Below are 25,120 nucleotides of genomic sequence, written 5' to 3' on the forward strand. Positions count from 1 at the left end.
CTGTAATGCTCCCCCCCCCCCCCCCCCCCCCTTTCTTGAATCTGAGATTAAAAAGACTTGTTATTACCTATGATTTGCTTTTTATGTTGCTACTTATCTGTATTTTCCATCAGTTGTGCAAACTCACTGACTTTAAAAAGTGTTCGTTTAGTTCTCAAAACTTAGAAAGACCCATAAGGCTCTGAAGAATTTGTTTTGTGAGGAACAGAATCACTGTGTGCTCTTGACAGTGTGCCGAGGAAGACCTAAGCATGACCTGATATTATGACCTCTGGTTATGTGAGCTTCAAATAGTTTGGACTTTACGCTTGCAGAGCAGCAAGTCCATCTGCAGCTATATTTGCTGTGGAAACAGTGAGAACCAGTGATAATGAGTACATCCAGAGTGCAGATTAAAACTCCTTCAGTTCTAAAAGAAACAGTAAATTTTAAAACAGACAGAAAGAAATGATTACTTTAAACCATTCTGATTATTGAGATGTTTGATTTGATGGAATAAAAATAATCTTTTTATTAATTTAAAAAATAGATGATTTAGATGATTTTTATAGGTAAGAAAATGAAACTAAATACCTAACCCAGCTTGTAACTACAGTGTTTTTTAATATAGTAGTATTTAGTTATTCTTTAAATGAAATAAATTTGTGTTCTAAGATCTTTTTGCTTTGAGCATTTCCTGTGACTTACACATGACAAGCAAAGCGTTATTAGAGCTTCAGAGCAGTCGAGCCTGTCTATCCATCATCTCCCTGGGAAAACAATCCTGCTCTTTACTGTGCATGCAGGAATGTGAAACAGGCTGGTTTATATACTTGGAAGTACTGTCTGTGTACACTGCGGTGAGCAAAGGTATTATTCAGAGATCCTTTCCACTCAAGCAGCAGGGCATCTCCAAAATGTCACATACATCCAATCCTGCTTTTCCTACCTCATATAGTGAATTTCAGCACTGTTTTATGATGGGTTATGACCTACTTAGACACTCATATCTGAATAGTATGCAGTCAGGATTGTTCATGTGAATTTACACAAGTTCCAACATTAATGAAGAGCAGAATCTGAACCTCAACTCTCTACTCTTGCTGGTTCATTTGTTCCATGAGACATTCAGTTAAATCCAACCAAATTCAAAGAGTCTCCCACAGACAGCAATGACCACATCATTCAGCCAGCTGGGAATGTGCAGGCACATTCACAATTTCTACTTCCTTTGACTCACTGGCACCACCCTGAACTTCGAGCCTGAGCTCTGACAACATTAATCTCTGGTGACTCGGATTTTAACCTCTTGAAACCTGATTCTTTCTGAGACACTGATTATCTCTGTTGACTTAGTATTTATTATTAATTTACTATTTATATTTCAAAATAAAGTTTGATTTGTAAAAGCAGATCCCTGAGTGAGCCCAGTGTAGGAACAGGGCTGTATAAGATCTCTGTTTAAAGCTGTCAGGAGGTAAACAGCCTTGCACAGTGTACTAAAGCCAGCACAGTGTGCAAAGGCAAAGGCCTCTATCCATCTGCAGGAACTGGCCAGAAAGAGCATTTCGCCCTTGGGGGCTGGCTGCCAGATGCCCCACTCCTCCTCTGCCTCCTCCTCCTCCACCATGTCCACTGCAGCAGTGTCCGCTGTACACTCCAGGATCCCTGGGGCTTTAGGGCTCCAATCACAGATGCATGCTTCCCCAGCTCTCGCTGCCCTTGCTTGTGCATCAACTTTCCTGCTGCCTCCTTCTCTCTCCCTGTAGATGTGGCTCACAATTGCAAAGGCTTGCACTCCAAAGGGGCCCAGCAATGGCTCCACCCCTTCACTCTTGAGGATTCAGACTGCAGCGATGTTGGAACTCTTGACCATACTCATGGATCCATTTGTTTGCCACTGGAACACAAAGACAGACACAAATCATGTGAAATTATCTTCTACAGAAAAAAAAAACAGTATCATGAAAGTTTTTTTCTTTTTTTCTTTGCTGTTGAATATTTTCAACTTGTACTTGGAGTCATTGTACTTGGAAAGTGTAGCCTGGAGGTTAATATCTGGCGATATATATGGCTGCTAAAAACAACACCTTCACTAAATACTTCTGCAGCTGTTTTTCAATGATTAATATCTTTCTGTCAGCTTAACTGAGTCCTGAACACACGTGTGATGGCCTGGTTCCAGGCATCAGCAGATGTTTACATTCCAAGTGTCTGAACTGCTCTCTGCCACATCTCTAAATGCCTAATGGGGTACAGATGTGCACCAGCATATCAGGAGAGCTGAATGCTGGATAAGTGATGGTGACTGATTTGCTACTTTCCATATTTACGCTACTTTTTCACAGCCCTGTCACATCATAATGCACCTGGGTCTTACCCCATTTGTCTCCAATAAGTACGGGGCAGCCAGCATGCAGTGTGTCGTCGTTTCCTTCACCATTTCTGTGCAGGTTCCACCAGAAGATAGCAGCTTTCTGTGACATGAAAAACAAAACAAATCATTTTGAGTATCTTAAAAAAAGAAGTGTGGTTTAAACTATGGTCAGTAACTATCAGTTATTTTAAGTACTTAATAATAAGTTCTATAGTCTTAATTTTTGGCCTATATAATATTATTAAGTAAACAAGTTTAAAAAGTGGGTATTTTATTGCGTAAGTATTTTATTTTTCCTAAAAAAAAAAAAAAAAAGCACACTGGATTCTGCTGTTGTGCGAGGCAATTTGCTGACATGGTCCACTTGTCCCCTTAAACAGGATGTCTGCAAGTCAATACAGTCGCAGGAGGACGATATTACATCCTAGAGGTCAGTAAATGGTTTATTGTGTCTAAAAATGCTTTAAACCGTGCTTGGCATTCACAGTAACCACAGCAAACCAAATTTAAAACCTGTGGTAGATTTGGACTACCATGTTAGACCTTGTCTCCCCACGGCCATAATTAAAACACCAAAGGGGGAAATTTCTTTTCAAAGAGCATTTTTCAAAGACTTCCAGAGAGTTGAAGAATCAATGCCAAGGTGTTGGCATTTGAACACCTTGGCATTGAATATGCTGGCATTGTTTCCTAGTATTTTACTTTTTATGGTGGTGTTTCTTTTAATTTGTCACCAATGTGTATGGCTTCTCTTTCTTACTTTTTTTTTTCTTTTTTTGGTCACTTTATCTTTTTCTGAAGTTTGGACAAGAAATGAGTTCTAAGGTGAAAGGTTAAACCCCAGGAATGGCCTGTTAAACTTTACACTGCAGCTCATTTATCAACCAGAAAAACATACCAAAAAACAAAAGATAAAAAAAACCCTCCACTGACTTTGCAAAGTAAAGTAGTAGTGAAATAAAGTAGTAAATTCATCTCAAGGCTATTGTTTCTGTGATCGGACATTTAGTATTTTGACACCAAACTTATTTAAATGTGTAAAAGGGAAAAATATGAAATAAAAGTAACAGATACTAAGATATTTGCAGTGTATTTACCTCCACAACAGGAACGCTGAAGTTGGCGTAAATGAACGCTGTGGACCCACCTGCCTCCACCGGGCTGAGCTGTGGAAAAGGACATTCCTTCAGAGCTGTGTCTTGTGTTTACGTGCTCATGTTATGAAAAGCCGCTCTGTCTGCTGCAGTGTTTGAAGACTCATTCTTTTTCAATCACCACCCAGTTTTACTTTTATTGTAAGGACAAAAGCACTCAGCAGAAGGACAAATTGGTTACATGAACACAAATAAAGGTTCAAATAAATGTGTTCTCCCACCAAATATTTCCTGAAGCCACCGCATCAGGACAGATAAGAAGGTGACTGTGAGAGTTTGTTTCAAGTTTGTTGCGTGGCAGAATATCCCTAAAGTGTAAATGTAGTTACTGTTGTCAGTTTCTCAGGCTTGCTGTCCAAGTTGGCCAGGTTCTCCAAATGTGTTTATTTTTAATTTAGACTTTTGGACAGCTGAAAAAGAACTGCCAAAGAACTTTTAGCTACGGGGTCAAATAGGGTCAATAGATGGTTCGGCTTTACTCACATATATCATAAATGTAGCCACCCGATTCCCAGTTTTCAACTTGAACACGGGGCTTGAAGGTGACTGTTTTTACAGAAATGCAAACAGACATTATAAAGGCAATTAAAATATCCACGATCACCATGTAAATAAGCGCTAATCAACTAACGCAACAAACTTACAGTAGCATGGTCAAAATGAGGTTCATAATGGCCACCAATCCCATAATTCACCACCTGGAGGTACTCGCCGTATGGATGCTTCACATTCAGACCTGTGAGCAGTGAGATCCTCTGGTCCAACTTCCCAACAATAGACTGTGCTGAGCCCTTCAGCCATGCACTAGCAATAAAAGATATTGATTAATAAAATGATACGGTGACTGAAAAGAAATACCAGCTGCATGTAGTAGTAAACCTGCAGCAGATGTTTTTATTGTTATGGCAGTAGTAGAGTAACAAGAGGTGATGTTTGTACCTCTTACTGATCCGATAGTCTGCTGTTGCTTGTTTCTCTCCAGCTGCCACTACAGACCTTCTCAGCTTGTTAGCAAAGACAGAAAAAAGCATCTTAATTTTGCGAATGTTACAGCAGCCAAACTTTAATGCATCTAAGGATGGGTTTCCATTAATCCTTCTTTCTTTTTAGGGCTTTGGAGGAAAGTGAAGCAGAACCTGAGAAAAAAGCACCGCAAATATATTTGTGTAAACCACAGAGCTTCTCCGGTTTTCATGATTGTTTTCCAATTTTCCAACAGGTATACACAAACATTTCCATGCTGAGAATCAGTAGTGAAATATTCAACTCAATATATACAGTTCAAACAATTAATCACCAAGAAAACCTATTTAAACTGTTTGTTAACAGACCTGTATTCTGGGATCTAGCAACAGCAAGCTGGAAACCATGCTCCATTCCACTCTCTGCTCCAAACTAAGACCAGGGGCCTGTTTTCAATCAGCCCACAAGCTGACATAATGATGAAATAAGTACAGGGGTTTCCATCTGAGCAAGAGATGGAAAACCCACTGAACAATGCCAAAACCTCACAGAAACTATAGGGGCAGCAAATGTGTTATCCCACCAAATATTTCCTGCATCAGAAGACTGAAGAGCTCTCAGGACGATCCACTGCAGTAAAGTTTCACTTTACTCATTGGATATTAAGACTCAGCTATCGTGGACTGAACATTTATCGGCCCCAGCTCTGTTGGTTTATTTGGACAGTTTGAGGAATTCAGCCAAGTTTTTGTAGTAATGTATTCCTCTTTTCCTTAAGCTTTGCTAAACGTTTGGAAGCACGCCAACTCTTCCGCTATATGATCCCTCCAGAATCTTCCCAGTAGGACGCCAGCAGTCAGAGGCATTTTGTAACACACCTACACACGGTCTAGATTCAAGTCTCGTCTTTGCAAAATTAAAGAATGATCAGCAAAAAGCACTAAAATTAATAGTACTCATTATGACCTACATTTCTATTCACAGCATTTTATATACATCTATATTAAAATATTAGATTCCCTCTACTCATGCATTAATTAAGTGTACCAAATTTTAAAAACTAAATGTATTAACTGTTTATAACAATTCAGCATTTGATGTTTTTCACCATCAAGAAACATGACTTAAAAGTTTACTCTGAATCTTTATCTGTTATAAATAAAAGCTCCAAAGGCCGAAAGATGTGTTTCGTTAAAGAAAAAACTTGTCAAATGATAATGTTTGTTAGTGACACACACATATACACATATACAGTGGGGCAAAAAAGTATTTAGTCAGCCACCGATTGTGCAAGTTCCCCCACTTAAAATGATGACAGAGGTCAGTAATTTGCACCAGAGGTACACTTCAACTGTGAGAGACAGAATGTGAAAAAAAAATCCATGAATTCACATGGTAGGATTTGTAAAGAATTTATTCGTAAATTAGGGTGGAAAATAAGTATTTGGTCACCTCAAACAAGGAAAATCTCTGGCTCTCACAGACCTGTAACGTCTTCTGTAAGAAGCTTTTCTGTCCCCCACTCGTTACCTGTATGAATGGCACCTGTTTGAACTCATCATCTGTATAAAAGACACCTGTCCACAGCCTCAAACAGTCAGACTCCAAACTCCGCCATGGCCAAGACCAAAGAGCTTTCGAAGGACACCAGGAAAAGTATTGTAGACCTGCACCAGACTGGGAAGAGTGAATCTACAATAGGCAAGCAGCTTGGTGTGAAAAAATCAACTGTGGGAGCAATCATCAGAAAATGGAAGACATACAAGACCACTGATAATCTCCCTCGATCTGGGGCTCCACGCAAGATCTCATCCTGTGGGGTCAAAATGATCATGAGAACGGTGAGCAAAGATCCCAGAACCACACGGGGGGACCTGGTGAATGACCTGCAGAGAGCTGGGACCAAAGTAACAAAGGTCACCATCAGTAACACACTACAACGGCAGGGAATCAAATCCCGCAGTGCCAGACGTGTTCCGCTGCTGAAGCCAGTGCATGTCCAGGCCCGTCTGAAGTTTGCCAGAGAGCACATGGATGATACAGCAGAGGATTGGGAGAATGTCATGTGGTCAGATGAAACCAAAGTAGAACTTTTTGGTATAAACTCAACTCGTCGTGTTTGGAGGAAGAAGAATACTGAGTTGCATCCCAAGAACACCATACCTACTGTGAAGCATGGGGGTGGAAACATCATGCTATGGGGCTGTTTTTCTGCCAAGGGGACAGGACGACTGATCCGTGTTAAGGACAGAATGAATGGGGCCATGTATCGTGAGATTTTGAGCCAAAACCTCCTTCCATCAGTGAGAACTTTGAAGATGAAACGAGGCTGGGTCTTCCAACATGACAATGATCCAAAACACACCGCCCGGGCAACAAAGGAGTGGCTCCGTAAGAAGCATTTGAAAGTCCTGGAGTGGCCTAGCCAGTCTCCAGACCTCAACCCCATAGAAAATCTGTGGCGGGAGTTGAAAGTCCGTGTTGCTCGGCGACAGCCCCAAAACATCACTGCTCTCGAGAAGATCTGTATGGAGGAATGGGCCAAAATACCAGCTACTGTGTGTGCAAACCTGGTAAAGACCTATAGTAAACGTTTGACCTCTGTTATTGCCAACAAAGGTTATGTTACAAAGTATTGAGTTGTATTTTTGTTATTGACCAAATACTTATTTTCCACCCTGATTTACGAATAAATTCTTTACAAATCCTACCATGTGGATTCATGGATTTTTTTTTCACATTCTGTCTCTCACAGTTGAAGTGTACCTCTGGTGCAAATTACTGACCTCTGTCATCATTTTAAGTGGGGGAACTTGCACAATCGGTGGCTGACTAAATACTTTTTTGCCCCACTGTATTGATTTAGTCTATTAGAACATCTATTATATGCTTCAGTTTGGCAGTCCCACACCTTAATGTGACTTTGCAAAGGAAAAAAGTGTTCATTTAGTGCTTTTGTTGATTTGACTTCTTGTTGCTAAGTTAACATTTTGCAGATTCATGTTTTGTGAGTCCCATGTGGGAAACCCCCTCCCTTTGTTGACAAGATTCTCCAAAAGTTTGGATTACAAAACCATTCAACAATCTGACGGAATCAACTAAAACACAAGACGTTAAGACACTGTTTGTTTGTTTTTTAATTCCCAAAAATCTAACGTATTGAAGGCACATGGGTTGTTTGACCACATGCGATGAGCACTCACTCCTGGCTGGGCGAGGCTCTTGATGTCTTCAGCCTCTGTGTCAGTAACAAAGTCATGGTAGAGGACCACATACGGCTGCAGGCTCACCACCTCCCGTTTTGCAGGCATCAGTATCAGTGCAGGATTGTTGTTGGTGAAGTAGTCACAGAAGAGTTGGGAATTTGCAAAATGCCTGCGCTGTAAGAAGCAACGACCATATGAAGTCTATTAACAAGATCAAAACATGGATATCCATCTACAGTTACTCATATAATGGATCTTGTCACCACATAAAAGCTTAAAAACAAAGACGACATTTAGAGTTTTTGCGGTGCTTTTTAAAGCCAAGAAAACATTTTACAGACCTAAAAATGTAGAAATTAAATGAAGTTGTTAGAGTATGCTAGGAGCGAAGCTTTATGACTTCAGATCGGCACTTTGGTCAAGACTTACATTTGTAAACTAATTTGATGGATTCATGTGTTTTTGGGCAGAAATTAAGGATCCTCAGAGGATAAAATCAAATCAAATCACTGAGATTTTCCTCTGTTAGTACTGGTGGTGTTTTGGTTTTTTTTGTCAGCAGTATCTTAGTGTCAATTTCCATGTTTGTTGTTTTTATTTGATGTGAAGTTTGTGCTTGTGCTTTTATCTTGAAAGAGGCTATGTAAATAAATACGTATTTACTTTTGATGAAATCATTTCATGAGTGTGGCAGGCATGTTTCAGGTGAAAAAAGGTGAAAAAATAATTATTTTTATTGGCATACCGATGTGAAGATTTTAAAAAAGGCTCTCCAAAATTGCCTCAACTTTTATCTCACATGACATCTACATACACTGATGTAAATATTTAAATTGTAGTCCATGTAAAAATGAAAAAACAAAACATCCTCTTAAATAAAGTGCATCCTGAAACACTGAACATCCAGTGACATAAAACCCTGTAACTCAAGGCTACATTACTGTATATACATTTAAAAAGTTTGATGTGTTCCTGTCCTGATCTGCTCCTCATTATTGCAATACCTGAGAGCCTCGAGTCCGGCAGAGTCTCTCATAAGTGTCCCTGGTCCTTAAAAAACTGGAGGAGGGTCTCGTCAACCCAGTGCCTCTGGGTGGACCAGCAGCAACCAGGAGCTTCTCGTATTTTTTAACATTCTGCAAAACTCTTCCATTCATTGGATCTGAGAAAGAAAATGTGTAAACAGTCTGAGAGAGGGATGACACAGTTCACTGAGAAAAGGGGTTTTAAGAGCCTTACTGTGATGCAGTAACTCCTGAGATAGACTCAGAGCGTAGGAGACGTTTCCTGTCTGAGACAAGAAAAGGAATTCAGAGAAATCTAAATCATCAATCATGCAAATTTCCTCAGTCTGTCTGTTTACTTACTTTAAAGTGAGAAAAGGCAAGGTGATCCAAAGCATCCTCCAAAGTGCCTTCATTTTCAGGGCTCCACTCCTCTCCTGCTCCCCTGAAAAGGCGCGCAGACTCCTCCAACCACTGCACTGAGTGATAATAGTCTTCTTGTTCATAGGCCACCTGGGTACAATAACACCAAAAAAAACAAGTACTTCACAATTTAAACAGAGTCTGTCTAGAACTGAAGAGCTGAATACTGCATCCATGTCAGCCAGAATTTGTGAGGTTTTGTGGTTGCAGGGATGATTTCAGTAAGGATCACACTAACAACTGTAAGACCAGCCAGAGTCAGAGTCAGCAGCCAGAGTCAGATAGTTTCTCATGATAGTCAGCTGATATATGTTTGTGGCTGGCTGAGCCATTTTAGCCATTTCAGCTTGACTTGAATTCTTTTCTTTTGGATTTACTGGGTTAGGATCTTGTTTCATTTTTTTGCATATCACCGCCATCCTTTTTCTTAGGGTTTACTCTTCTGTGTGTCCTGTGGTGCCTTGTACCTCCTCAATTCTTCTATATGTGCTTCTTGTTAATTGCTTTCCTTTGTTCTTGTTCCACACCTTTATGGCTATTTTTGCTTTTGTTGTCTCTCCCTCACCTTCACCCTATTGTCGGCCCATCTGTTCACCCACCTGTGTTTATTCCTTGTGCTCTTCCACTTTCAGTTTTTGTTTAGTCCCCCCTTTTATCCTGCGTGTATCATGTAGCAGCTTATGTTCTACAGCTGCCATCAAGGCCCAGTTTCAGAAACCTTTCGCAGCACACTGACACCTGGAATCAAATCTCTGATAAACACACACAACCAAAATAAATGAATTCCTTCTTTGTTCTTTCAAAAACTGACTTTGTCTTTTGAATTTCTCTTTTCCTTGGGTCTCATGATTTTAAAGAAGCTCTGCAAAATCTGATAAAGTACTACAAAGTGGTGTCAGCTGAAAGATATAATTGGGAAAAAAAATCTAGGTTGCAGAGTCAATAAAGTAAACCTAACAGACCTCTGCAGCCTGATTCTCATCAGTGCCTGAAGCAAGTAGATAAAAAAATAATCTGGACATTTCTGTAACCGAATATGGGCGGTAGATTTGCATTACATGTAGGCATGTCTTCCACAGAGTGTGTCCCTGCATCACATTTTCATGTATGATGTGGAAATATAAAACTGGACTACAGCATTTTTAGATTTTGAAAGTCACAAACACTAAAGGTCTCCTTTACTTAGGTTCAAAGCAGTTTAGCAGTTGACCTGACTTGATGAAGTAGGTGCTGACTAAAGGGCTGACAGCACCCACACTGAAAGTGGGTTGTAAGAGACTCCTCCCGTCACAGATTACATCCACAACCACAGCTCCATGTGTGCTATTTAACCCCCACAAACACACACAGAAGCCCACCAACTCATCACACATGCTGAGTTAATCCACCACAGGTTTACACCCACATTTCACTCTTTAATTTAAGATCAGCTATTCTTAACAGAAATAGCCTAAAGAGCAATAAATGTGTAAAAATACTCAGCTGATGAGGTAATGAGCCTGAGGGAAGCGTCAGCTGGCAATTACCTTAAAGGGCCCTAAACCTCTCCCCACTAAAACTGAGACACTCAAATTTGTGTTAAATGTGTCTGGTTTTGAAGATCAGTTTAAAAACTACATGATAGCACATGCATGCAGGAGCTCTGTTATAGAGAAAACCCTAAAACTAAGCATCTCTGCTGACTGACCGCCTCACATAATTTCAGCCCTGGTACAAGTGAAGACAAGCTTCTGCAGCATGACTTAATGTCTTTTCCATACAAGAGTATGTCTCTCCCACACAGTGCCCTACCCTTACACATAACCACTGCATGAAAACAGTGGAATTTATTGTGGGGAAAATCTCCTTTTTTTCCCCCTTCTATAGAATATTATATTCATCTGCGCATGAAAAGAATTCCCAGGCACACAATGGAAAGAATCCCAGTTTTCTAGTCTAGGTTCCCACAACAGAACTATTAACAAGTCTGGGATAAAACTGCAGCCCTCTGGAATGGGATGTTAACCAGAGTGAAAACTTTTCAGGACACCAACTTCCAAATACGTTAATTTCCTTCAGTGACTCCTCTGTTACTCTGACAGCTGTTCCAGAAAGAAGACAGATGTGTACTTGCACCACACTTCCTTTGTTGTGCTTTTAAGAAATACAGAGTTGGCACAAATACTGTATACTCTACACTGCTTTCATTTTATGCTTCGTCACATTTTATTTGAAAACATTTATAACACAGCTATATTTTCCTGTTTAAAAGAAAACAATAATCTTGCATTGTTAAAGATTAAAGCGGGTGGTGCAGCCAACACATACAGCTGAAGCTAACAGCTGCCTGTTTAGATGTCATCTCTACTAAATCAAGTCACTGAACCTTCTCTCTCGACTTTTTTTCTGGTATTGATTTTGGAGGATTTTCACTGCAGTAATCGGACAAATAATATGGCCTGCTCTGTGGTTAACTGCACTAACAGCCTGCCAAGAGGTTTGTGCACCACTTTTATGGTTTTCTCAGTGTTTGCACTAACTGAAAGTTAAGTGCAATGCCCCTTTACAGTCCACAGATAATTTAACTTCAAATTCATTTGTTCACTTCTGGCTCAAAAAACCCCAATATGGAGATGGTCAAAATGCCAGACTCAAAGCTTTAAACATCAACCCGCCAACCTTTGAATGATGTCATTGTGGCTTTATCCATCTTTTATGTAGGCTTAGGTAGTTATTAGATTCACTGATGAATGGTTTGCCTTTCAGGCAATTTGGTAAAAATTACTTTTTGATCTAAAGTGTAAAACTTAGACAAATAAGACAAAATTGTGAACATGTATTTGTGTAGCAGTAGAAGATTTTCTTTCCCAACACATTAAGCATAGGAGGAGAACATACATGGCATCGCCCATCACATGACCAAACCCTGGGCTGGGAGCCAGACGTAAAAAAAGCTACATAGTAAAACAGCACCATTATTTTTGTTACTTAAATTTTCCAAATATTTCTGTTCTTTTACATGCAGGATTGTGTTTTTTCCAAAATACATAATTTTTTCAGTACCTTCCCAACCAGAAAGCAGTCATCACCAGAGAGCTGGACAGATACTGCAGGCATGTAGACATCCACAGACTCGCCATTAGTGACTCTCTGGAAACGGCCCCTTACAAGGCTGGAAACTTGCAGAGCATATACATCCTGCAGCCTCATTAGCCCCTTAGCAGCCCCTTGGAGGTCTTCCAGATTGGGGAGATCAGCCTCTTCCTCCTCGTAACTGGACCTGAGAGCTGGACAGCAGAGGGGCAAAAAGGTGAATGGTGAGGGGTTGGGTGGTGACAGTAGAGGGGGGTGGATGCTTAGATATCACCACCAGATGTGTCTTTGAAGAAGGCAGTGGGGCAACCTTGTAGGTTCTCGAGGGCTTCATTGCTGTAGACGACATTCAGCCACTCTGAATGAAGACGTTTGATCAAAGTAAAAGCCACCAGAGGGTTGGCCATTGTGACCGCTGGGCCTTTGTAAAGTTCTGTGTGCAGGTTGGATACTTTGGCATAAAAACTGTGTGAAGATACAGAATTATTAAACAGGGTCTTCAGACTGGAAACAATAAAAACTCAATAATTAAAATGGCATTTTATGCACAAAACATTATTTTCACCAGAAGAAAAATTAGAAGCAATTCTACAAAAAAACAAACAAACAAAACTACAGTTATTTGTATAAATTAGCGGGAGGTGACTTCGTTTTGTAACAGTGATCCTGCATACAACATTGTGAAATAAAGCCACGAAAACCTAGTCTATTTTTTCTGCTTTTTAATGACATACATATAAGGTTTATGTAGTTCATTATATGATCATTTCACTATCAAGCCTCACATCTGCAACGCTTGTTCTATTACTATTTACTATGTGTGTGTGTGCAGTGTCTCCCGGGTTAATTACCACCTCTGGAAAACTCGAACAAACCGAGATAACAATACCTATGGGGGTTTCTTTTAATTCTGTGTGATATTTTCCAAGATACACATCGTTTAAATCCTTTACAATCAAATCTGTTTCCAGTGTTTCACCATTACTCACCGTTTGATGTCTTCAAGTCTGTCCAACTCGTGGTCAATGTAAGTTCTCAGGTAATCGATCAGCTTCCGTTCAACTCTGACCGCCTGCTTTACGTTCAGCAGCGATGTATACATTTCCCCTCTAACGACACTCAGGAGGCCCGAGAGAAAGCAAACAAGAACACAAAACTTCATCTCCGAAAGTGAGCTGTCCGCTCTCTTCCTCGGCAGATTCACCAGTTCTAATTGCGTCTCTCAGTTTTGCTGAACAGCACCGCTGAGCTTCAGCATTTGGAGCAGGCTCTCAGCTGATCTGAGATCAGCCTTCGCCCTCTGTTCATCATATCATACGTACAGCCTGGATTCATTCAGAACAATTAGTTTGCGCTCATGTACTCACCAACATCATCTGATTTATGGGGTTTCGCGGATGCTGATGAAATGAGTTCAGTTTTTGCAAATAATGCGATGTAATATATTTGCAATATTTTGTTTAGTTTTACTTTGAAGTCAATTTTCTAAAATGTGAAAATCAACGAGAAATCATCTGCTCTTCAAAAACTGAGTTTGGAATCACAGCGACATCTGCAGGACAAAGCTCTGCGCAACAACCAAGCTGCAGCAGCGAAGTGCCACAGCAAGGATCCCTAAAAGACGGACTGCGCCTCCCTGGTGGTGATTTTTGATCAGTACAGTGGAGGAGGAAGAGGAGGCCAGGAAACTAGCAGTGAGAATGGAATAGATAAGGAAGTGTCAAAAGTGGAAGATGGCATGGAATATAATCTGTGCAATCTAGGCTAAAAAATAACTGATGAGAAGGAACTCAGTGATGAGGAGAATGGCTATGTTGAGGCTGTTGTCACTCAAAGAAGGGGAAATCCCCACCTGAGAATCAAGTTTGGCTTTCAGCTAAAAATGTCATCAGGATGATCACAGAACCAAAAAACCATGACGTATCCTGGACTGATGACATCAATTACTGCTTTGACCTATTCTTGACTGAGTCCAATAGTGTTTATTGCAATGAAAGTGGAGGGGAAACAGACTTATAAAGACAACTGAAAGCAAGTAAATCAGAAAGACATCAAAGCATACATGCCTCTTTTTATTCTGAGCAGTGTGTACCTTTCCAGAAATGAATCTACCAGCAGTGTACAGTATGGGATGCAAAGTCATTTTTGCAAAGTCCAAGATAAAGACAATGTTGGATAACACCTCCCACCCACTCCATGACATGTTGGTCAGTCACAGGAGCTCGTTCAGTGAGAGACTGAGATTACCGAAAAGCACCACTGAACGACACAGGAAATCATTCCTGCCTGTGGCCATCTCCCTGTACAACGCATCCACTTAACACACTGTTTGCTGCTACAGCTACACATGTTTCTTTTCCAAATATTTATTTATAAGTGACTTATGTATGTATGTATGTATATATATGTATATATTGTACTATTCTTAGTTAGCGTATTGTCTGTCTTGTCTTAATGTTGGTTTAAAATGGAGCACTGTAACAAAAAATAATTTCCCCCAGGGATCAATAAAGTATTCTGATTCTGATTCTGATTCTGATTTCAGAAATTTTATTAACACAACAAATAGTGATAAAATATTTATTGTTATAATTTCTCTAAAAAAGAAAAAAAAAAACAGGTCACCTGCCTAAAAAGATCATCAAAGAGGGAAAACACAATGGGTTTCAAAATTTCCATGCAAATCTCACAGTAGATTTTAGAACTGATCCTGTGTTTAAAAGTATGCATATTTATTTATTTTATCTCTGTTGTCCTCTATAATAAAATTATTCCCCATTTGTTTCTTTATTTTTTGTTTTTTGTTTTGGTGGGGGGGGGGGGGTTCTTCTAAAGTGAGATTATGTGCCGAAAATATGTATCAAACATGCTAAATTATTAATATTTTTTTAAGTTTGACATTGCTGTAAACGATCTATTTAAATATTCAGCCTGCAGTTAAAAATGAGTTAAACCGAACCAGAACAAACTCAAATGTATTTAATTCATTGTAAAGACTATTTTAGTCTTGTGTAAAGATTTTCTTTTATTATTAATATGAAGATATTTTCAGATTGCCATTGAATTGCGATGCCATGTGCAGCAAAAGTAACAAGCAGGAGACAATGACTTATTGTAAAGTAAGGAAGGCTGTAACTGTGATATTAATGATGAAGAGATTCATCTGAAAAAAGTTTTTTTTTCTCAGATTAAAAATTTGTGGAATTACGTTTTTAAGACTAATCTACAACAAATTTGTTGGGTAACCGAGAAGAAAATTTTTTATCTACTGCTGTAGACTTTCAACAGCTCTATTCTGTGTTCAGTTTTATTAACATCACGTGATAATCATCCTCAAAGAAATGCAGTAAACATCAAAGTCTGATAAGAAACAATATCATTATATGCATTCAAATGTTCTGCATCCAAATACTGTTGCAAGGATTTCTTTATAATACTGACAACATAAGATTTTAAACATGTGATTACTAAATGTCAAACTTATCAATAATGCTTAAATTAAAAGGTCAAAGCATTATGGTTCGCAAATTTCAGATTAAAACGGCAGAAAATGTTCACAAAGTACAGCTTTTTAAAACAGAGTGCAGTTTAAGATGATTTAATGATAATACTAACCAAAGTGTTTAAGAATAAAACTGAGATGATAAAGGCATTTTATCACAATTTTGTAGAATTTCCTTTCAGTATAAAGTGACATCTTTTAATAGTGCAGTTATTTTTTAACAAAAAAGTATTTTCTGAGATTCACTCTAAACTATTGTAGGTTAGAGATGTAATGGAGCTGTCAAACATTTATTAGTGCAAATATCACACTTTTAGTCAAACATGCAATCTGACACAAACACATGACCAACATGAGGAGTTTCTTATTAAGATTTTAGACACCTTTTATTGGCCTTTTTAAGGAAAAGAAGTCAAATCAATATTTATGTGCTCAAATTACCACTGGAATTTTTTTTTTTATTCACTGTAAATATTTACCTGATAATTACAGAGCCCCTTTCATGAGTCAGATTCCCTGTTCTGTGCAAAAATATGTGAAGGTAATATGAAGCTTTAGAAACATATTAATCAGACAAATAAAGTGGATATCTTAATTTAGCATTTATATATACATGTATATATGTTGAGCTTTAGAGGAGGAACAGTAATACAAAGAGTTTGTTTTCGCTTCAGTGTAACTTTTTCCACTTACTGTCACTTCATGATATTAGTTTGTTCCACGTGCAGTATAAACAGGAATCTGTTCATGGCCAGTGTGAATGAAAAAAATAATCACAGCATAAAAAATTACTCAGTGTTCATTTGGGCAACTGACAGACAGAGATGCAGATACTCTGAACAGGTTTTCTGCAGGAGTCTAAACTGTTTTTTTTTCAAGAAGCAGACAAGCTGTCCTGCTGTTTGCTTCTGAAATGGGGCTTGACTGTGTCTAAGCAGCAGAGGAATGTTTTCCCAATGTAGCCCCTCAGACTGTGATCTCTGAAGCCGTAGATGAGTGGGCTAAGAAAGCGTGGGATTAGGATAAAACAGAAATAATTGAAAAAGGCAATGTCTTCCACTGGCCAGTTAGTGTATAACAATGTGAGACTTTCAGTGATGGGGAGCGTGAAAGCCAACATGCACAGAAGCAGCTGAAAGCCGTGCAGCAGCACAGTGTGCTTGGCTTTATTCACAGATACTCTGTCCTGTCTCAGCTTCCTGGTTTCCAGCAGGATTCTCACATATGTGAAGAAGATGACAACAGCCACAACTGCAAAGAACATCACACTCACAGCAGTTCTGAATAATGCTTGGATTGGAGATGAGTTGATAAGTAAATATATGCAAAGTCGAGGTGTAGAGAGGACATCTACAGCAGGACGCTGCTTTCCGATGGAGTACTCGATTATGAGGAAAATGCAGCTTGTAAGCCACAGACAAAGATTAATGATCCAGATACGGCCTGAGCGCCAGGCGGCCGGGCGCTGCAGGGGATAGAAGATGGCAACATAACGCTCCAGGGACATTGCAGCCAGGATTAAAGGTGTGTTCTGATAAGTAACAGTGGATATGAACAGCAGAGGAAAACAGTAGAAAACGGGAAATTTTACCTGACCCATTACAAGTAGGAAAAGCAGCACAGAGGACAGAAGCTGCAGGGTGTCATTGATCAACATGTGGGCAAACAGGATGTAACGTGGAGTGTTTAGGAACTGTCTGTGAGATGCAAACACATGCAGCATGACAACAATGCAGTAGAAGAAGGTGCAGAAGAAGGGGATAACTGCACATACTTTGATGATAACAGACAGGCTTTTTTGGGAAGTTGCATTAAAAGGAAGTTCAGTCAGATTCTGCATTCTGCAGCTTTAAGTTGCAGCACACCTGTTAAAAAAAGCACAACTTAAACTTCAATATACAGAAGATAAAATAAAACATAATGCATACTATCATTTACATTTACAACAGAAATTAGCTGCCTCATGTTAATAAAGTAATCATTAAAGTCAAATCACCCTGTAATACAAACCATTTACCCATTAAAATGAGACAGTGCCTCGCTCACCTAATAACAATGACTTTGTCTGACAGAAGAGCTCAGATTTCTCTTCTTCTCAGCACACAACATGTTTTCAACAATCAAAGTGTCAAAGATGGTCTTCTCTTGTCTGATCTGTTTGGCATCGGTTATCTTATGTTTGACTCAGGGCTGATTCCCCAGAGATAAATTAATTTCATGCTATCGTCATTAAGCATCATGGTTCTCATTAACTACAGATTACTGTAGGGGAAAAAGATAAAGCACCTTTTATTTCAGGATCCATGAAAGGAAGTTAAACAAACAAGTGATTCTATATCGCAAGGCATCCAAAGCAGCAGTTGCAACAGTCAAATTAGGAAAAATGTTCTCAATTTGTATTTCTACAAATTGTTTTTTCCTTTTCAGAGCACCAAGCTCCATTTCCACCCCCAGTTTCATGCGTCCTCTTCTCCTCACCTGCAGTGCATCGTAAGTAATTAGCTCACCTGTATTTAGGACCAGCTCACACCTCTAGTCTTCGCCAGTTTGTCAGCTATTCTTTAGCAGTAAATCAGCCTCAATGCTTCGTTTAAACTTTGTAACATCCTGTGTTAACCTATTGTTCTCTTTGTCTTCAGTCTTTGGCATTTCTGGATCACTAACCCACACTAACCAGTTCTTTCCTCGGATTTCCTGGAGCAGATCTGCTACCCGTGACTACTCACCTGCTGCTGCCAACCCATTGCTCATTGGAAATCTGAAAAGGATCAAAGAACTCACCTGCCTGCCGTCCTGCCCGCCGTCACTCATCTCCATTGACACTCACCCAGCAAAAGCCCCTCCTGGATCCTTCGTACTTTATTCTTCACGCAAACTCTGACTCAACACTTCTCCCAGCAATATCCTCGATCTTTCTCAGTGCCTGCTTATAACCCTCCTCTCCTTCTGTTACAGTTGCTGCTGCACCTGCATGATTACCTTTCAATGCCCTGCTCTTATCCCAGACCTCTTTGTGATGAATAAAGATTTCAGTGTTTGGAAATCTTGGTCTGTTGTGTCTGCTTTTGGGGTCCAACTCTCTCTCTTGGCCCTCACATTACACTGACTTTGTTGAATGGACACCTTGCAAATGATCATGGTTAATTGGGCCAGCTGTTTCTTGTATAAACTGCTTGTGAACGTCTGGGCGATGGCATTTGACCACATTTATGTACAACTAAATTTTAAGAATGACTGTGGAAGTCAGTGTAGAGACAGTTTGTGATGTGGGGATGTTGGTGAGGCCTCTTTCATATTGAGCCTGTCAGTGTAGGGTTATTGAAAGGTTAATTTAAGGCAGACTTCTGTATCATTTTTTATAATTATTTTCTACACAGTACAAAGTATTTTTAATTTGTCTGTTCATAGTTTTTCCTTTTAGTTTAATCCAGCTTTTAGGTTTAGTACAAAACAAGTTTACTATATTATCATATTCACTCTGAGCTAAGAGTAAAACATGGGCCTTTAAGTGTTTCTTACTAACAATGTAATAAAGCAGGACTCATTTTGTGCCACATGCAGTGCAATTTTACCTGGACCAGCAAAGCAATTCCCTCATAATACTGTCAGTGTTATAGTTACAGAGTTTACATTGTCTTGATGCATGTTCAGTCATCCAGGTATGGAAACCCCCTCTAAATTATTCTGTTTATCTGGATGGGAGAAAAGTTTTGTTGCTCAGCCAAGTGACTTCTTCAGTCTCAGCTGACTGCAGGGTTCTCCAACTTTATAAACAGTACATATGCACAATGCCTGAAATGAGCACCACTGACAAACAATGGGCTGTACGGTCAGTTTCTTCATCTTCTGATATGCAAATTCAACAGTTGCTGTGAGTGCCACTTATATTACTCTGTTTCCTCTGCTTTCCAACCCCAAAACACACTGCAGCAAAATCTGGTCCAAGGATCTGGCCTCTAATATGGTAATATAGCGTATGCTGTTACAGTAAGTGCCAGGAGGATTGCAGTGATTTATACATCAGGGAAACCAAACGACCTCTGGCTAAGAAGATGGCACAACACAGAAGAGCTAACTCGTCAGGCCAGGATTCCGCAGTCCATTTACACCTACAGGCCAGTGGACAGTCTTCCAACGATGAGGATGGACACATGAAAAGAGAAGGACCATCTCTGAATCGAGGAGGGGCCTAAGGGTACATCTTTCACCATCTTACAGTACTGTGATTGCAGCCATTGAATACCAGTCACTCTCTGTGAATGGTACTCATGGCCATTGATCAGTGGTGACTAATCAATTTGCATTTTAATGATCAATAAACTGACCTTCCACCCATTATTAATCAGTGGTGCCGGTTTCAGTCATTATCCAAATGTTCTGTTTATAAAGTTGGGGAAACCTACAGTCGGCTGAGACTGAAGAAGTCCCCTGGATGAGTGACGAAATGTTTCTCCCACTGAAAATGTCACGACCAGATGAACAGACTCAACTTTTTGGGAAGACCTTTGGGAAAAGTCTTAAGGTCTTCCAGTTTCAAGATTAGCCTCTTCCTCATTGTAACTGGACCTGAGGACTGGACAGCAGAGGGGCAAAAGGTGAATGGGGAGGGGTTGGGTGGCAACAGCGGAGATGAGGGGACAGATGTGTCTTTGAAGAAGGCAGAGGGGCAGCCTTGTAGGTTCTTGAGGGCTTCATTGCTGTAGACAACATTCAGCCACTCTGAATGAAGACTTCTGATCAAAGTACAAGCCACCAGAGGGTTGGCCATTGCGCCTGCTGGATCTTTGTAAAGATCTGTGTGCAGGTCGAATACTTTGGCATAAAAACTGTGTGAAGATACAGTATTGTTAAACAGGGTCTTCAGACTGAAAATAATAAAAACTCAATAATAAAAATGGCATTTTTATGCACAAAACCTTATTTTCACCAGACGAAAGGAACAAAATGAAAAAAAGATACAAATTCTGGGTATAAAGTATTAAATTAACATCTGCCAAAGTCCTCCATGGGCAAAGTATCAATTAGAATATTAGACTGATTTCAGGAAACCCGTATCTCATATAAATACCATAAATATTGAGCTTATTCCAGCTCAAACACTGCAAAAATCCACCACAATCTGTCACGGCCAAGGCCGAACTCGACAACCAGATTCAAATACAGATCATACACAGAGGCACGGACGAGCGTAATAAACAGAACTTTATTTCCTAGGGCCTGACTACGGAAGAGGATTAGGGCCACTGGGGGAAAAAAAAAATAAAATAAAATTCTGAGATTAAAGTCAGAATTCTTTTTTTTTTTTCCTCTCCTCTCCAGTGGCCCTAATCCTCTTCCGTACCTGACAAATACTGTGAGCTATGAGGAATAACATGGGACTTCAATTACGGTGGTAAACAGGAGTGACGCTAAACTATGAGAAACACTAGATTTACGAAAGCACCAGAGAATTGTGACGAGGGGATATGTACAGGGGCAAGGGGCAGGAAACATGACCTGGAGGCTCTGAACACTAGAAAGAGAGGAGACAAGTTTTAGTGACTGAGTCTGTAAATCCTGGTGAGTGTGAACCATAAAGAAACATTCACCAGGCAGGTGAGTGAATCCGAGAGGTGCTGTGACGCAAAGAGCTGCCAAACTAGCTTCAGGATGAAAGTGTGTATTGCCAGGAGATGGAGGTGGCAGACAACAGGATAGCTGATGGAAGAAAAAGCACAGGTTGAAGATAATCCTCTTGCAAACAAAATCTCTTTCAGTGAACTACTATGGTGACCCGCACTAACTGTGATTAGCTGAAGACTTAGCGAAGAGGAGTGGTGACCGCTGGTCTTAAGTACTGGCAGCTCAATTGCCAGCAGGTGTGGAGACATGCAGGAAAGCAGCGAATCCACCCAGGGGTGGAACTGTGGCTCAGTGGAAAAACCCCAGCACTCACCCAGACCACGACACAATCAAGCCAAAGTTTGATTTCTCGTGACCAAAAGATTCCTTCACAAAATTAGAAACACTTCCACAGAAGAACTATTGAGTTATTTGTATAAATTAGCGGGAAGTGACTTAGTATGTTTTGTATCAGTGATCCTGCATCCAACATAGTGAAATAAAGCCACAAAAACCTTAAATCTATTTTTTCTGCATTTTTTTAATAATATCATACATATAAGGTTTATACAAGCCTCTCCATTGACTTTAATTGCGTCTCCCCGTTTTTGCTGAACAGTACCGCTTCTGCATTTGGAGCAGGCTCTCAGCTGATCTGAGATCAGTCTTCGCCCTCTGTTCATCATATCATACATACAGCCTGGATTCATTCAGAACGATTAATTTGCGTTCATGTGCTCACCAATATCATCAGATTTATGGGGTTGTCAAGGATGCTGTTTCTGATTAAATAAGTTCAGTCTGAGCAAATAATGCGATATATTTTTGCGATATATATATATATATATATATATATATATATATATATTTGCAATATTTTGTTACGTTTTACTGTGAAGTCAATATTTTAAAATCTGAAAATAAAAGAGAAATCATCTGCTCCTAAAAACAGTTTAAAAACCGTGTTTGGAATCACAGCGACATCTGCAGGACAAAGGCAGTGAGCCTGAATGAGCTGTGTGAGATAGTGCGTTGTTACACATTTGTACAATGTCTATACATTTGCAGTAAAGGCAAACTCACAAAGCTACACTGGTTTCAATTCATCTTAATATGTGAAACATATGCATTCAAAAGTTCTGCTAAATTCACTCCCACAATTGAGTAATCTTGTCTGATGGTTCTGGCACAGATTTTTAGTCTCTGCTGGTTTATGTTTAACAGCCTTAGATCTCTAAAACATTTGGGGTCATGATTGTTTTCACAAATTCAAATTCAAATTCAAATTTTATTTGTCACGTACACAGTCATACACAGTACGATATGCAGTGAAATGCTTGGACAACTGCTCGTGACCTAAAGAGAACAAAAAAGGAAAAGGCTATGAATAAGATAGGAAATAAATATGAAAATTAAAAAGGGTAAATTTAACTAAGAAGGAATAAAATATAAATTAAGGTTAAAAATGGAATAACTGTACAACACAAATTAGAATGAAGGGTAAATTTAACTGGGAAGAATAAGATAAAGATAAATATATAAATTAAAGTTGAAAATAAAATAACTGTACAACAAAATACAAAATACACAATACACAATATAGAACTATATAAGAATGTATGAAGAAATATAAATGTAAATAAATATATACACAATAACAGCAGCTGTACAAGTATTAACCGGAAATGAAGAATATAGTGACCAGTGTTGTGCAAAACCAAAGTCCAGAAAGTCCAGTGTGTGTGTAAGAACTGTATGTGTGGGTCAGTACTGTGTGGTGGTGTGATTGAGAGACCGTATCGCCTGCAGGAAGAAGCTCCTCCTCAGTCTCTCTGTGTTGGTCTTCAGGGAGCGGAATCGCTTTCCTGACCTCAGCAGAGAGAACAGTCTGTTGTTGGGATGGCTGAGGTCCTTCACGATCTTCCTGGCCTTGGTCCAGCACCGCCTGCTGTAGATTGAGTGCAGGTCAGGGAGCTCGGAGCGGATGGTGCGCTCAGCTGACCGCACAACCCTCTGTAGAGCTCGTCTGTCCTGCATGGTGCTGTTCCCGAACCAGGTTAAGATGTTTCCCGCCAGGATGCTCTCTATGGTGCACGAGTAAAAGTTCCTGAGCACCTTGGAGGGCAGTTGGAAGTCTCTCAAGCGTCTGAGGTGGTAGAGACGCTGTCGGGCCTTTTTCACCACGGTGTTGATGTGACAGGACCATGACAGGTCCTGCGTGATGTGAACTCCGAGGTATTTGAAGCTGTCCACTCTCTCCACTGGGCACTCGTTGATGACGGGGGTCTGGTAGTTCCTCTCCTGCTTAGTGCTGAAGTCCACTATCAGCTCCTTTGTCTTACTGACGTTTAGAAGGAGGTTGTTCCTCTGGCACCAGTTCTCCAGATTCCTAATCTCCTTCAGGTAGGCCGTCTCGTTGTTATCAGAGATCAGGCCCACCACGACGGTGTCGTCAGCAAACTTGATGATGGTGGTGGAGCTGGTAGTGGCCACACAGTCATATGTGTACAAAGAGTACAGCAGGGGGCTCAGAACACACCCCTGGGGGGCTCCAGTGCTGAGAGTGGTGGAGGCTGAGACATGTCCGCCCATCCTTACTGCCTGTGGTCTGCCAGTTAGGAAGTTGGAGATCCACTGACACATAGATGAGCTGAGTCCCAGATGCTCCAGCTTGGTGGTGAGTGTGGAGGGAATTATGGTGTTAAATGCAGAGCTGTAGTCTATGAAGAGCATTTTAACATAATTCCCCCTTCTAGTGTCCAAGTGAGTGAGTGATGTGTGGAGGAGATGAGAGATGGCATCGTCTGTGGAACGATTTGGACGGTAAGCGAACTGTAGTGGGTCCAGTGTGTCTGGTAGTGAAGAAATGATGAAGTCTCTGACCAGGCGTTCAAAACACTTCATCACTACTGAGGTGAGGGCTACAGGGCGATAGTCATTGAGAGAAGCAGGGTGGGGTTTCTTCGGGACAGGAACAATGATGGACTCTTTGAAGCATGTGGGGATCACCGACTGAGATAAAGAGATGTTGAATATCTCAGTGAACACAGGAGCTAGCTGGTATGCGCAGTCTCTTAGGATACGACCTGGGATGCCGTCTGGTCCTGCTGCTTTCCTGGTGTTCACTCTCTTGAAGGCTCTCCTTACTTCATGCTCGGAGATGACGAGCACGTTTCCGGTGCTGGCAGTATCTTCCTGTCTGCAGCTGTTAGCGCCGCTAACACTAGCATTGTTGGAGACCTTAGCTGCAGCCTCGAAGCGAGCATAGAAAGTGTTCAGCTCGTCTGCCAGAGTCACGGCCGCGTTCGTCATACCGGTTGTTGGTGCTTTATAGTCCGTTATTGTCCTTAGTCCCCGCCACAGGCTCCTAGAGTCACTCTGTTGGAGTTGTGACTCTAGTTTCCTCCCGTAGCGCTGCTTCGCCTCTTTCACCGCCCTCCGCACGTTATATGACGCGGCTTTGTACGGGTCCATGTCCCCCGTCATGAGTCCCGTGTTGTAGGCAGCGGTGCGGGATCTCAGAGCGTCGCGGATGGTTTTATCCACCCACGGCTTCTGGTTGGGAAACGTTGTGATAGTCTTTGTCTCCACGGTATCATCCGCTAGTTTCCCAATGAATCCCACAACCGCTTCCGTAAACACAGACAGTCCGAGAGATTTAGCCAGTTCATTTTTTAAATCTTATTTACATATTAAATTACTAATGTCAAAATTATCAATAAATCCTTCGCTCAAAAGGTCATTTTCACTAATTTCAGATCGGGAACATTTTCCCCAGTGCTGATCAAGACAACTTTTTAAACCAGAGTGCAGTTTAAGATGATTTCATGATAATACTA

The 25,120-nt window shown here is 40.4% G+C and overlaps 2 protein-coding genes across 2 annotated transcripts; both read right to left on the reverse strand.

The window, feature by feature from the left end:
• Positions 1-46: 46 nt before the first annotated feature.
• p4ha3 (prolyl 4-hydroxylase, alpha polypeptide III) lies at positions 47-13,398 on the reverse strand. The gene is made up of 13 exons (XM_085243873.1): positions 13,168-13,398; positions 12,489-12,643; positions 12,149-12,372; positions 9,047-9,196; positions 8,919-8,970; positions 8,684-8,841; positions 7,677-7,853; positions 4,450-4,514; positions 4,155-4,314; positions 3,994-4,056; positions 3,454-3,522; positions 2,360-2,456; positions 47-1,879 (listed from the first exon to the last, which is right to left on the reverse strand). The coding sequence occupies exons 1-13, from the start codon at positions 13,338-13,340 to the stop codon at positions 1,809-1,811; spliced, it is 1,614 nt and encodes a 537-aa protein (XP_085099999.1). The 5' UTR covers positions 13,341-13,398; the 3' UTR covers positions 47-1,808.
• Positions 13,399-16,179: 2,781 nt separating this feature from the next.
• Positions 16,180-17,520, reverse strand: LOC146560047 (odorant receptor 131-2-like). The gene has a single exon (XM_085244963.1). It carries the CDS (start codon positions 17,518-17,520, stop codon positions 16,555-16,557), a length of 966 nt encoding a protein of 321 aa, XP_085101089.1. The 3' UTR covers positions 16,180-16,554.
• Positions 17,521-25,120: the final 7,600 nt, after the last annotated feature.

The sequence above is a fragment of the Mchenga conophoros genome, linkage group LG14, assembly GCF_057382185.1.
Source record: "Mchenga conophoros isolate Kocher_MC1m ecotype Shallow Benthic linkage group LG14, M_conophoros_male_GT1.1, whole genome shotgun sequence".
In the NCBI taxonomy this organism is placed as follows: Eukaryota; Metazoa; Chordata; class Actinopteri; order Cichliformes; family Cichlidae; genus Mchenga; species Mchenga conophoros.